This window comes from Nicotiana sylvestris, chromosome 4 (assembly GCF_000393655.2).
Source record: "Nicotiana sylvestris chromosome 4, ASM39365v2, whole genome shotgun sequence".
In the NCBI taxonomy this organism is placed as follows: domain Eukaryota; kingdom Viridiplantae; phylum Streptophyta; class Magnoliopsida; order Solanales; family Solanaceae; genus Nicotiana; species Nicotiana sylvestris.
In genome coordinates, this window is record NC_091060.1 from 29350235 (window position 1) to 29364966 (window position 14732).

The following is a 14732-nucleotide window of genomic DNA, read 5'->3' on the forward strand; positions in this document are numbered from 1 at the left end:
CACGAGTTCATACATACCAAGACTACCAAAATTCGACCACAAATGGCCCATCAAATCCCTAGATTAAGGTCTCAAGTTTCTAAGCCCTAACTCCCCAATTTATGCTTCAAATCCCCTAAATTTCATGTTTAATTAGGTAGAAATCACAATAGGATCGAGTCTTAAGTCCATAATTCTTACCTCCAAGAAGTTCTCTTTGATTCCCTCTTCAATCTCTCTCAAAAAGCTCCAAAACCGAGTCAAAAATGGTGAAAATGACTGTTAAACATTCTGCCCAGTGATTTAAAATCCTTCTTCACGAACGCGGTCAAAGCCTCGCATTTGCGAAGCACAAAAACGTCGTTGACCAAAAATCCTCTTATGCGAATGCGACCACCCCTCGCAAACGCGATGCCTCAGCCACTCGAACCTTCGCAAACGAGATGAACAATGACCCAGTCCTTTGCGAACGCAGGACCCTCATCCCGAACGCGAAGGCCAATGCTCCTGGCTCACACCCCAAACCTTCGCGAATGCGAGGGTCCACTCGCGAACGCGAAGCACAATTGTCTGCAACACTAACAACAGATTTTCTGCAGTCTTTTCCAACTTGAAATGATCCGTTCAACCACCCGAAACTCACCCGAGGCTCTCGGGACCTCAACCAAACTTGCCAACATATCCCATAACTTCATTCAAACTTGTTCCAGCCTTCGGGATGCCCAAAACAACATCAAAACACCAAAATCACATCTGATTCAAGCCAAAAATTTCAGAAACTTCCAAATTCCGCTTTCGATCATAAAGACTATCAAACCAAGTCCGAATGACTTTAAATTTTGCACACACATCCCAAATGATACAATGGACCTACTGTAACTCCCGGAATTTCATTCTGACCCCTATATCAAATTCTCACTTATCAGCTGGAAAACGCCAGAATTCCAATTTCGCCAATTCAAGCCTAAATCTACTTCGGACCTCCAAAACACATTCCGATCATGCTCCTAAGTCCTAAATAATCTCTCAAATCTATCCAAACCATCGGAATTCATATCCGAGCCCTTATTCACATATGTCAACATCCTGTTGACTTTTTCAACTTAAGCTTACTCAAAAGAGACTAAGTGTTTCAAACCTTATCAAAACATCTCCGAACCCGAACCAATCAACCCGATAACATATAATATAGCTGAACAAAATAATAAGAAGCAAAAATGGGAAAAATGGAGCGGTAATTCATGAAACGGCCGGTTGGGTCGTTACACGCGCACCATGAGAATTGTGACCTGGGTGATTCCATGTCACCGTTTAGTGACTCCATCCTGTAGATATCCATATTTTCATCATGCGATAAAGTAATTGAGCTGTAAATCATGCTAGATATCATGTTTATGCTTTATGTCGGTATTGTGGGACCCTTAGTAGTCGTTTCTTGTTGTCATCTCACTATTTTCATTAGTATTCTGTACTCAGTCATGTTCATGCATTTTTATATTATATCTACTTCTCATTTATTTATTGATTCATCATATCATTGTTCCGGGTTTGTTTTTCATGATATTGTGAGCCCGTGAATGAGACTGGAGAGATTGATGAGTGAGTGAGGCCGAGATCCTGGTGATAAGTGACAATTATGGGATCGAGCTACATGCTGCAGCAGTTATATTGATGGTTATGATAGCACTTGGGCTGTAGGAGCCCCTCCGGAGTCTTTAACACACCACAGTGAGTGCGGATGATATTATTGAGGGATGGATTTCCCTGGACATAGATTTGTCCGAAGTACTTGATACTTGGAGATGGATCTTCCCCACAGGGTTGGATTTCCCTTTTTCCTCAGTACTAGGTGAATTATAGTCAGTGGTTGTATATGTTCCGTGATGGATCTTCCCTAGGTAGGATAGCCATATACAGTACTGAGTGGTTGAGCACTTGAGAGTGGGAGCACATGGTGCATTTCATAGACTCTGTGCATTGGCATGTAGAGATAGCTGAGTTGTATACCTTACACTGTTTAGATATGTATTTACTGTGTTTCCTTGAGCTGTCTATTTAACTTGAAAGCATGCCTACGTTTCTGCACATTTATTTCTATTATATCTGTTGCGGTTGAGTTCGTCACTACCTTTTAGTCCAAAGTTTGGATTTGTTACTTACTGAGTTGGTGTACTCACGTTACTCCCTGCACCTCGTGTGCAGATCCAGGCGACTCTGTTCATGGCGGCAGTTGCTGATTGAGGCCTTAGAATGTGGAGACTATCAAGGTAGTTGCACAGCGTTCATAGGCCTTGACTCTCCTTCTTTATCATTTGATGTATTTTTCAGTTGTTTTCTTTAGACATCGTAGTGGATTGTATTCCAAGGAGACGCTCATGTACTCAGTAACACCCCGGTTTTGGGCTGGATTGTATCGTACTTTGAGATTTGTTATGTTTTTCAAAAAGGTTTCTTTTATGTTAACTGCTTCCGTCATTATTTCAAGGTTATTTTACTGTGTTGGGTTGTTGAGTTGAGGCTGGCCTAGTTCTATGATAGGCTCCATCACATCGTTGATTTTGGATCGTTTACAAAAGATTATATAATACACTCACAAGTGTGGCCTAGTGATCAATGAAATAGGTTGAGAATTATGAGAAGTCGTGTTCAAATTTAGCTGGCGCAAAAACACTAGATGATTTCTTTATCGATATCTGTGTTGGTAGGAGGTAATAGATAAGCCTTGAAATAATTGAGGTGTCCGCGAGCTAACCTAAACACTGGTGGAAAAACACTTGTAGTATAATGAAAGACAAAAATAAAAGGATCGGAAAAACAAATAAGTAAACTATATAGTCTGTGCAAAAGTTACTGGGTATCTTCGCTTGCGATCTAGATCTGCCATTGTATCTATAAATATTTGACTATGAATTTAGCTATTATTATCTATTAAGTTGATGTAGCTATAAAAACGTATAAATTTTAAATCCTAGCTAGATCCGCCTCTTTAGATAAGCTTTAAATGTATAAAACGTGTACATGTATAGACAAACAAGATATATAGATCTAGAAGATTATGACAACTATTCTCATTACGTAGTTTTGATTTCAACAAAACAATAGTAGTAGTATTGTAATAAACCTTTTCTTCCTACTCAAATAGCAGTAACACATAAATAGTTCTGATCAATATTAACTACTATTTCAAAAGATCTTCGTTTGGTTATAGGATTAGCTAAGGCAATGAAGGAAATCGTAGAATACCCTGCTCACACTTATTACAAAGGAATATATAGATCTAGAAGATTATAACAACCATTCTCATTGCTTAGTTTTTGATTTCAACAAAACAATAGTCAATAGTATGAGATGGAGTAGAGTACTATTGCAGCTCCCATACCCATAAACTATTTCTTCCTACTCAAATAGTAGTAAATGCATAAATAGTTCTAACATATATGAACTTTTTCAAAAGACTTCTTTTGCTTATAGAATTAGCTAAGGCAATGATGGAAATTGTAAGATATCCTGCTCACACTCACTACAAAGAAATATATCTGGAATAGCTTCTTGGTTTGGGATATTAACACAACGTGTGTGTTGCCAAACTTCACAAATATCACAACAAACCATTCTTTCACCATCTTCATCTTTAGCCCCACAAAGGCAATCCACAACAATATTATCCTTAATTCCTTCAGATATTCCTATATTATTATGATCAATATTTGACATAATCCCTCCTAAAACAATCTTGTTTCCAGGTTTCATCACATTAAAAACCAATTCTGTACCAATAATAGGACTCAAATTGTTAATTGATCTTATGGCAAAGTTCCTTAATCCCCAATATATATTCCCAAATGTTCTTACCACTTCAATCTTTAGCTCATCAAATGTGACATCTTTTCTTAATATGAAGCACTCAAATGGGGTCATTACTTTTTCTTCAACCCCAAATCCATTCTTGGTTACCAACATAATTGCACAATAAATCTTGGATTTGTCAACTTCAATTCTTGAATCCGCCTCCCCTTTATATTCCTTGAGGAAGTATTTCGTGTCCAATATTATTCGAGAAGCTGTTGGGATTGTAGCAAAGATGCTTGTGTAGTTTGACATTCCCTTGAGCTCTTTTAGGATATTCTTGTACAAGAAATATATGTCCTTCATAAGTTGAACCCATGTGATTTTGTATTGTTGATTCCCTTTTGAGTCATTAACCGAAAAACCTTGATCATGTTTAGGGAATGCTTTAGATATATCCTCTAAACAATATTCCAAAACTTTGGTTACTGGATTTAAGCATCGACGAACTAAATACTTCCCAACAATATGATTTCCCAATGACTTGAGCACGAAATCTAGTAATCCAGTGTCACCAATGTATGCACGAGCAGCATCACGAACCTCTTGCCTAGAAATCCACCGCGAATCAGCTCTTTTTAGGGCTTCCACAACAACCCTAATAGCCATCTCAACGCGTTTAGGTGACCATCTACAAGTGTTGTCTACCAATAGGCCCGGGTAACACGAGCTAAGGTTACTTTCTTTTGGAATTCGCGATTTGAGCTCCAGCATGAAATGGAAGGCGTCACAAAGTGTGACTAATGAATGGCCTGATAACATTTGGTACCTTGATAACACTGTTAATATTTCATAATTATTTATGTGATGTGCCAATAAGGCTAATGGCATGTTTTGTATGCCATTGATTGCACTTTGGTATGTTTCTTGAATTACTCCAAAACTTCCACGGCCAAATCTATAGCCCCAATGTCCAAACCACGGCTCACCATAGGCCACTGTATTGAGTAGCCTTAGATCCATGCCTTTCTTCTGTGAGATATCTCTTAAGCTCACTTTCCTTCAAAATAAATAAAATATTAGAAAATTAATTTTTGCATTTAATCTCAAATATTAGTCGTTTTATTAATTTGAATTTGTTTTAAAAGTTTGATGTTTTAGAAAGGTAAGAACTCATTTAGTATTAATGTTTGTTGATTTCTCTTTAGTGTATTAATTTAGTGAAACGTTTGAAAAAAGATAAAGAGTAATTTAGACAAATATTTGTATGATTAAGACAGAGGAGTGTGCAAAAACCTTAAAAGACAAATAATATGAACCAGAAAGTATTGGATTATTATGTAAAGGTTAAACCTCTTGCATTTCTTGTATTATAATCTTTGAAAGTAAAATCTCTAAGGGAAAAGATGTTACTTACCCCACCTCCATATTCTCTTATGGGTAAACTGACTGGAGTTTAATTTGATGGGATATTTGGAAGGAAGAATTTAATTTATATATATTTAGACACAAGCTTTTATTTAGTCGTTGAGAATTGGCTCTATCTAAAAATAATTTAGACTTTTATCTGACACCACTCATAAGAAAAAAATAATTAAAATTGTATGTCCCGTCAAACAGGTTCGCATAAAATGAAACGGACGACAAACCTTGCACGAAGTCCAATGCAAAGGCGATCCCAGAAGTCCATGATAGAGTGGCCAGGCAAGTCAGAACCAGTTTCCAATCCATTGATACATAGCAAATGCCCAAAACCATTAGAGTGAAACACACCATGCATTATATGACCCTCTAATTCAATCAAATTCGACGACGACTTACTTCTAATTTCTCCATCTGTATAATTAGTGTTTTGGTTATTATTGCCTCCTTGATGATCATACCTCAAACAAGCTGCTATTGTATCCTTTGAAGGCAACAGGAAATGATATTTCTTGTTGCATATCAGATGGTTTCCCCAGCCTGTGCTACATTTTAATTACTATAACCATGAGAATTTAAAAACAGCCTACCTAAAATAAAAACACAATATTACATAGATTTTCTTCATTGATGCTAGCAACTCTTTCTTCCCATATTTATTTGACATAATGAGGAACAATTCTAACTTTTTTTGGTGCGAAAGAATTACTTTTACACTAATAATTGGGATTAGCAACCTGAAAATACCGCAGGTTATTTGCTAGAACGACTAGTTCAAATATAATGGTAATGTAAATTTCTTTACACTCATTGCATATATAAATTTTATTATAGTTTTCTTGAATTTAACATTATAATTATTGAAGAAGTGGAGATTCAACATACTACAAAGGTTGATTTCAAAAGGAGAACCGTGCTGAATAATGCAAAATTTCTTTACACTGTGTATATAAGTTTTATTGTTTTCTTACTACAAAGGCCAATTTCAAAAGGAGAATCGTGCCAAATAAATTGAAATTCGCAAGCTGTTAAAGTATTCTCATTTATCTTGGCACAAAGCCGACACAAAATTTTTTTTAAAAAAAATTATAAAATAAATTAGTGATTCAATTATTTGATTTTCCGACGTGTGTATCGGGACTGATCACGACCATTTTCCACCAGACACTCACCTAACATGAAATTACATGTTTTACGAAGTATTTCTTCTTATGTACTGTCACTAGCATCACATCATTTGCAGTACTGCAATAAGATGAAGTGAGATCTAGAGAGAGCTAAGATTAATTATTTGTGTCAATTATCATGGAAACTTTGTCAAAATATATTTAACTTAGCTACAGAGACAATATAATAAAACTTGTTATAATAGGTAGCCTGCTTGCATTAGTTTATTACTATATTTTCGCAAAAACCAAAACCTATCATTACGTACGAAGATACACGAGACGTTAAAAGGGTTACATAAATTGTTAAGTTGAACCAAGTCATGATCAAAATTTCCTTAACCAGAAAAGTGAAACCATATTGATACATCTGCAATTTATCCAAAATTGAATAAAAATAATTTTCAACAGAGAAGCTTATACATACCTATATATTTACAGTGTTTGCAATGATGACTGAGGGATAATTCAACTGGTTCTTCAACAACAAACAGGTATATATGCATCGGCGGATGACGATGAACTTCCAGCTGAAATGACCAGCTAGCCATGGCATGATCACCATTTTCTTCTGGCTGTGCAAATTCCAAAAGAAGCTTAACATTTTGTTCAAAGTTACACCCTATGAACTCTGTAGGAAACCCTTGTTCACCAAAAGTCTTGAACTTAAAAACCCTTTGATCATTTCTCTTCCTTTTCTTTGATCCACTCAGATCTAAATTCGACATCTTAATCTTCTCCTTCATGTAGAAACAAAGAGGAATCAAAATAACATGAATTTCAAGAAAATTTAAAGGGTGTTACTTATTACCACTTACCAACCTCTATAGCTAGCTAGGTTAAAAAAAGAAAGAAAAATAATAAAAAGGATCACACACACTTTGCCAAAAGGACTAAATTTATAAAGGATTTTAATTACAAGCTTGTTGATAAGCATGAAATGTTTGTAGAAATTGGAATTGTTGCAAATCTATCGCAGAAAGCAAGAGTTACATGCATGCAATTAAAAAATAAAGCCATGCTTTTGGCCATGACAAATCTTAACCATTTAAATTGCTTGTTGTCCCGGCAAATTCTAAGGTCAGTTGAGGCACGCTGAAAGTTACGTTATTAAGGGGGTGTACTATATTTAGTATGAAAATTAACACAATATTACTGGCCAACTACTTAGCTAAGTCCTTTAATTTTAAGTAAGAGTTTTGAGTATAAACTCTTAATCAAGACATATAATCACTATCAAACTAAACATTTATGGTTCATGTAAAGCAGACCCTGAGGTATATGTTGGAGGTGTTATTCGCAATAGTAAAGGTGAATGAATCGTTGGATTATAAAATTTATAAATAAAAAAAAGTCCAGTAAAATACTCTTACTGACACTACTAAAAAGATAAGGATTAGCAACAGACAAAATATGTAGTTAAACTCGCTAATTCTATTTATCACTGATTAACAACAACTTTTCAAGAAATTGTGTTAGTTACAAGCGCTTTAACGACGGAGTTTATTTTGTTGGTAGTATGTGTATTTTGACGAACCACCTCGGTTATACTTAAAAGAATGGGATAATGTACCCAAGACTCTCCTTATGTAATACTTCAATTTAATATCTATAATGTATTTTTTATGTAATATGAATAGTGTTCCAAAAAGATATACATATAATAATCCTTCTATGTGCATGAGTTTAATTTGGCGTGAGAGAGTCAAACACCTTATTTACATTGTGAATTCAGACATAACTTATTCAAGTTTCCAATAGAAACTCGGCATCCTTCCCTCCAAGAACTTCCCACCTTACTCTTGGGAAGAGTCGAACTTACAACCTCTTGGTTGGAAGTGGAGGTTGCTTACCATAAGAGCAACCCCTCTTGTCTTAGACATAACTTGTTCAATAAAAGATAAAATTTATAACCTCAGAACTTCCAAGAAAAGTACTATAGATAATAAAAATTACTGTACATAAGTATATAAGAAATCATACGAGAAGATAAATTGTTGGGAGAAATTCAAAAATAGTCAGATTTACAAAGTGATCATTCAAAAATAGCCACAGTTTCAAAAATAATTGAAATTTAGCCACTTTTCATGTGAAGATAAATCAGAACGAAAACACTGTTCAAAATCTGGAAAAATACTCCAGTATACTGGAATCCTAGTATAATATACCAGTCCAGCATAATATACTGGAGATTGTCCAGTATATTATACTCAAACTTTCCGCGTGTTGGAGTTCCAGCATAATATGCTGGAAATTCATATACAGGTGCACCGATCTCCAGTATATATTATGCTGGAACTTTCCGTGTTGCAGCAAAATAGTAGCTATTTTTCAATGACTTTGCAAATGCTGGCTATTTTTGAATGATCAATCCGAAAACTAGCTAGCCCGTGCTATTTTTACTAAATTGTTTTCCTCTCTAAATAGTTTTGAGATAAAATGTACTGAGCATATCCTTAGAATATTTGGAAGAAAAAAAAACGGAAGTTTTACATATTATAGTCACCCTCAAAATAATAGCTAGAAAATATTTATTTTGTTGTATATTATTATCACTACAAGAAAAATGCTCAATAGCGAAGGGAAAACTGGTCCTTAAAAGTAAGGAATTGGTCGCAAATGCTCAATAGCGACCAACCAATCTGGTCCTTATAGCTTCCGCCGCTAAAGGTCATTAAGGATGAGATAGTGTGATGGTCGCTAAACAAGTTTCGTGACCAGTTTAAAACTGACCGTTAAATAGGTTTTAAGGACCATGTTTCTGGTACTTATTTGCATATTTTAGGGACTAAATTTCTGGTCCTTAAAATGTTTTCACAACTAGTTTAAATGTGGTCGTTAAAACGTTTCACGGCAGTTAGAAGCTGGCCGGTATATCTATTCAGAGAAGGAGCTGGTCCCTAAAGAAACAAGTCACAAGTCCCTAAATCACATTTAGTTTGCAACTAGAAAATCGAGAATATTATAATATATAGATAATGTTGCTTTCATAAAATAATACCAAAAATTATCAACATCAGTTAATTAGTTGCACCGTACATCAATGATGTAAGCTAGTCACAACATTGTGTTCATAAACATTTAGCAAAAAACTACATATACTAATAATATTTTCGATTGTAATGTAAAATTTTCTTAAAATTCCCAGCAAAATGATGGTTAATCTGTATGTCGTCAAAAATCGGCTTCTAGTAAGCTTCAATATCCAAAACCTGTTGAAGAAATAAGAAATTTCAGTTAGAAAAAATATATATAACAGACGTATAGATACTCAAGTTTTCGGAAAGAGTATAGTCTCAACAATGATTAGGATACAACCGACTTGTCACCCCCCCCCCCAGACAACAAAATTTAGTGAAAGAAATGATAAATAGATGACTTTGCAAATTTTAACCACATAAGAGGTAAAACAGTGTCACTGAACTGAGCTGCAGAAAGTTACTCCACAGAGATCAATCATTAATCAGCCATAGTAAACATCTAACACGCATATCCATTCAAACAATGAACATTTAAGACACTTTGTAACTCATCTTAATATTTTAAATAACAAGGGATCAATAGACAGCTAAAACTCAAGCAATAGATCACGAGTCTAAAGTACATTGGGGATTATTTTGGTTGTGCTATACCTAGAAGGAGACAGCTGCTCCAATTTCTTGTCTTTATATATTTGTCCAGGACTATTGATTAGGCCACCAGTTTGAAAGTTTGATACTCTTTTTCAGTTCCAGAATCTTTTATAACTAGGCATAACTAAAATAATGCATCACAGCAGTCAACTCATCGCATGATATTTTTGCTGAAAAGTCATTGCGGTTTGCAGATTAGCAATTATGCTAGCATTCTTTTCATAGGACTTTTCATAATGATTGCTGCCACGAGTGTTCTTGAGATGCAATTGGGAGGTGTTAGTATTGATAACTGGTGGAGAAACGAGCAGTTCTGGGTCAATGGTGGTGCCTCATCTCACCTATTTGCTCTTGTCGATGAAGATGATGAGCTCAAGAGAGATGAGGAGGGTGCTGTTGAGGAGGTTGATGAGGATAAAGAGAAGGAGAAAGGAAAGAAAAAGAAGATTAAAGAGGTTTCTCACGTGTGCAGCTCATCAACAAGCAGAAATCAATCTGGTTGCGTAAACCAGTCTTCATTTACAAATGTAGTAAATGAAACCAGTATGTCGACACGCGGTTGTCTGGCTAGGCCATTGTGTTAAGTATATATATAAATAACACACTAGTTTACCAGTCACAATGTATTTATGTGATCACCTAGCTCTCTCCATATATATATATATATATATATATATATATATATGGCACGAATATGTATGAAAGAGCAAAACCAGAAAGTGTAGAATTCATGATAGAGAGATCGATTGAGATGCGTTTGTTTCAAGCACGTCATCCCCCCCCCCCCACACACACACAACTTAGTAATTTTTTGAGATTACTGAAAGCAAAACCAGTAGTATAGGCACTTAGTAGATAAAGCACTGAACAGAACGCAGGGAGCTAAAGCTAAAAAGCCTTATTTACTATTTACCGGAAGCGAGATCTGGTTGCGTAAACCAGAGGAGATCACCAAGGATGAGTATACCTCTTTCTACAAGAGTTTGACTCTAATGACTTGCCACTCAACATTTCCCATGAGATGTTGCAACAGAACAAGATTCTCAAGGTGATTAGGAAAAACCTGGTGAAGAAACCAGCTCTAGGGTTGCTGAAAATGGTGGCTGACCAGACGAAGAAATCAAAGACAAGTGTAGAGGAAAACGCAGATCAAATTGACACCGATGAAATTCGTAATTAACAGAAGAATAAATTCCGCAAATGATATACAATTACATACACTTAAATCAATAAAATAAATTGAGGTTTCATGTAAGTTGTTACTCACCTAGTATCATCAAGGATCCGAATAGTCATTCCCCTGAGCTGGAGGCTGGAAATTGGTTTGTTACGCTAATACTAATTCTTTTATTTTTCTCAGTTCTCTCATCTCATTTTCGAAGTTAGACAGACGATCCTTCAAAGACTGGTTTTCATTTTCAGTTGAATGTAGCTTAGCCAATAATTCAGTTTTTGAGGTAGTTCCACCTTTCAAATCTTTCGCCTTTAATCCACCCCCCAAAGCCAAATACATGACTACGACTTTGAGGTCCAAAGCATTTTTCTACAATCTCTATGTTAGGAAGTGACGGTTCAGACTGCACCAATTCCTTGATTTGAGCCTACAAAGTATATAGAAATTTTTTTGTCAGATTCCATAATAACTAAAAGTAAAGAACATGTTCAATTAACCAAATGCACATGTTTCTCGATTGTTTCAGCATCGACAAGTGTGTTATTCTTCTTGCGAGTCTCAAAGAAAATAGTTGCCAAATCTGGTGGTTAGTCATCTTTTCCGTCCTTTACATAAAAGTAAATATGTCAAATAATGTCTCGTCAATATTAAGCAAAAATATATTTGATGATAATATCTTTTGATAAATAATCTCTCTAATTGGCTTGCTACCAATATGATGAAGCATCTTCAACTTAGTTATATTTGCTGCATTCCTGTTACTTCTCGCCTATATTTGAGTGACAACATTAAATTCATATGCTATAAATAAATTATCAATTAAAAGATCACTGTATAAAATAAAATTACATAATTAGGTATTATGTCAAACCTGAAAACTTTCTGTAGAAAAATGTTCCTTTACCAACCACTCCCATTGTTTCTTGTCTACCCCCTTGGGCACATTCTTAAGAACCTCTTGGATTGGCTTACCCTTCACATATTTTGTATGCAATTGTCCTCTCCGTTTGTTCCATAACTCTTTCATCCATCCCAAAATATGATCACGATGTATATCCATGTCATCACTCTCAAATTTATCCTGCAATACATCAAACATAGATTGATATCCAATATCATCACAGAAACTCCATGTGATAGAAGAAAACATAGTTCTACAATAAGGCTTGAATTAATAAATACCTTACATTTATTTCAATTTTGTGAATTTAGAACATAGAACATGCAGCAACAGTAACGTTTGATGAACAATCAAAGTGTAATTACATACATAATACATGTGATTTGAATACTTATTTATGAATTTGAGGTTAATAACCAAATTTGACAGTTTGATGCAAATTTATGAAACAAGTATTCAATCTGATGTCTACTATTAGGAACTGCATTTTAACTACTTAATCATGGCCTGCTAAGGTCTTTTAAGGCAGTATGGTAGAATTTGCTAACATATTAAAAGTTTTTATATTCAACACCTTAGTTTATATTCTCTAGCTATTTCATGAATGAAACAGCTGCATGTATATTCATTCTAAAGTTAAACTTGCTCATTGGTAAAGATAAAGTGTTTTTTCGCAAATGCTGATACCCCTTTCAGAATATAGAACAATTAAAGAGAACAGCTAAGCTATCATTTCAATGAAGTTAACACCAACTTTTTATCTACTATTACGGCAACTAAGCTATCATTTCAATGAAGTTAACACCAACTTTTTATCTACTATTACGGCAACTAGCAATTCAAAAAGGATTATATACAGTTGATATACTAATTCTCTTTAGAAAGGGAATTCTTAGATGGGCATTTGCTCCAAAGTCCAACCAGTAGCTCATTTGCTCCATTCTTGGTGGGCAGGATACCTTGGTATCCTGTGCTTGTGAACTAGATAGGATAATCAGTGCTTTTTGGAATTATCCAAGGAGAATGGTGTGATCAATACCTCATTACTTAGGTACTACTTCAAAATACAAGTAGAGGAGAGCAAAGCAAGGTGTAACTACTAGTCTACTACAACAAATCAATTTGGTTATTGTTATGCAGTAACCAGTGTCAGTCACTAAGTCTAGTACCTTACAACCTATGTTGGGCGGACTCTCCAAATAGCTACCGCATCCGTGTGGATCCTTCAAAAATTTCACTCTTTTTGGATGATCCGACATGCACCCACCAACACTTTTGGAGAATTCGAGCAACATAGCTTACAACAGAAAACATTACTAGAAATTGGAAGGGTGAAGGGTAAGGAAGATAGAGCAACAAATGTTAGGCATTTGGTTTTTGCCTTATGGTACCACCAACTGTCATACCAAAAAACAATGAGTCAGAAAAACAAGTACCAAAGGATAACTTGATCTTGAACACGGACTACATAGCAATAAGCAACAACTCTTTTTAGAGTGTAAAAGTACCTAGAATCCGATAAGAAAATCAAATGACTTGAATAATCACGAGTTGAATTAACACACAATTTATTTTTCTTTCTATGTTAGCTACAGCACAAGCTAGCTGGTTACTACCCCATTCAACCAGTGAAGTTTTGCACTGCTCTCTTTGATGAAACACTAAAGGTTCTCTCTTAATCACTTTCAAAATGTAGGCTGAAATCTCAACATTGAGGCCATAATCACTTTTCATAAAATCAGTGTCAATCAGGAACTCAATAACCCAAAGGCTAACAGAGTAACGCCAAATCCAATAGTCTTGAATATTACATCCATTGCTGAACCTTGATGTTCATCGTGCAAAGGTAAAAAAGCAAAAATTCGTGGCTAAACCTTTAATGGCCATCCATGGCCAAATTAAGAGTCAATCAGAACTTACTCATAAATCACAAAGAGGTAATAAGAAAAGGAGAAATAGAGATAGAAACTAACCTAGAAGATGGGCCCGTCACAAATCTGCCGTACACCGCCTGTTGCCTTGCCGTTCGCCGCTTGCTGCCGTCCACCGTCAGTCGCGCGGATGTTGCAAAAAACAACTAAAGAAACAAAAATTGTAGAACCCTTTTTCCAATTTCTGATTCAATTGGGAAAAACAAGACGAAGAAGAAAGAAGAAACATAACTGATTAAAGAAAAAGAAATTGAACTCACTATTGATTAGGCGGATAATCTAAGAAAGATGAATTTTCGCACCAACCTAACTTTTGAGTTCTCTGCAACTTCTGAACTTTGATGAAGATTAGCAGCGAGCCTCTTAGGAATTTTGATGGCCTACTTTTTAGTTTTGTCTCTTAGAAGTTTAGGGATTTTGTGAAACTATTTTGGAGGGATTAAGCGTGAAAGTGAATTTGGAGGGATTACCGTGAAATTTTGGAGCATTTTGCCTTCTTTTTTTTCATTACTTTTTTCGTTAGTTTCGCGCGCTATCCCGCCGAAATCAATTATTATAGACCAGATATTAACTTTTGTATAGACTAGAATAAGTATGGTCGTGTATTTAAAAAATAAATTTGTCTTTTAAAGACCAAATAAATTCTCATCGATGTAAGTACACTTTTAGGGATCATATTTAAAATTGGTCGCTAAATGATAGTCCCTAATAAGGCTTTTTCTTGTTGTGTATTATATATTA

At 35.2% G+C, this 14732-nt stretch overlaps 2 protein-coding genes across 7 annotated transcripts; both read right to left on the bottom strand.

Annotated features, from left to right (window-relative positions):
- Positions 1-3259: 3259 nt before the first annotated feature.
- On the bottom strand, positions 3260-7289 carry LOC104225354 (PHD finger protein MALE STERILITY 1). The gene is made up of 3 exons (XM_009777129.1): positions 6781-7289; positions 5415-5727; positions 3260-4825 (listed from the first exon to the last, which is right to left on the bottom strand). Exons 1-3 carry the CDS (start codon positions 7097-7099, stop codon positions 3457-3459), a joined length of 2001 nt encoding a protein of 666 aa, XP_009775431.1. The 5' UTR covers positions 7100-7289; the 3' UTR covers positions 3260-3456.
- A 2017-nt stretch (positions 7290-9306) lies between these two features.
- Positions 9307-14523, bottom strand: LOC104225361 (uncharacterized). 6 transcript variants are annotated; one of them, XM_070171868.1, is made up of 8 exons: positions 14252-14523; positions 14034-14137; positions 13230-13457; positions 12031-12240; positions 11871-11928; positions 11666-11764; positions 11253-11586; positions 9307-9565 (listed from the first exon to the last, which is right to left on the bottom strand). In XM_070171868.1, the coding sequence occupies exons 3-6, from the start codon at positions 13353-13355 to the stop codon at positions 11751-11753; spliced, it is 408 nt and encodes a 135-aa protein (XP_070027969.1). In that variant the 5' UTR covers positions 13356-13457; positions 14034-14137; positions 14252-14523; the 3' UTR covers positions 9307-9565; positions 11253-11586; positions 11666-11750. The 6 variants fall into 6 exon arrangements, 2 of the variants coding, with proteins under 2 accessions (XP_070027969.1, XP_070027968.1); XR_710572.2 differs by lacking the exon at positions 13230-13457 and having other exon boundaries at positions 11666-11928; positions 14252-14515; XM_070171867.1 differs by lacking the exons at positions 11666-11764; positions 11871-11928 and having other exon boundaries at positions 14252-14514.
- Between the last annotated feature and the right edge of the window lie 209 nt (positions 14524-14732).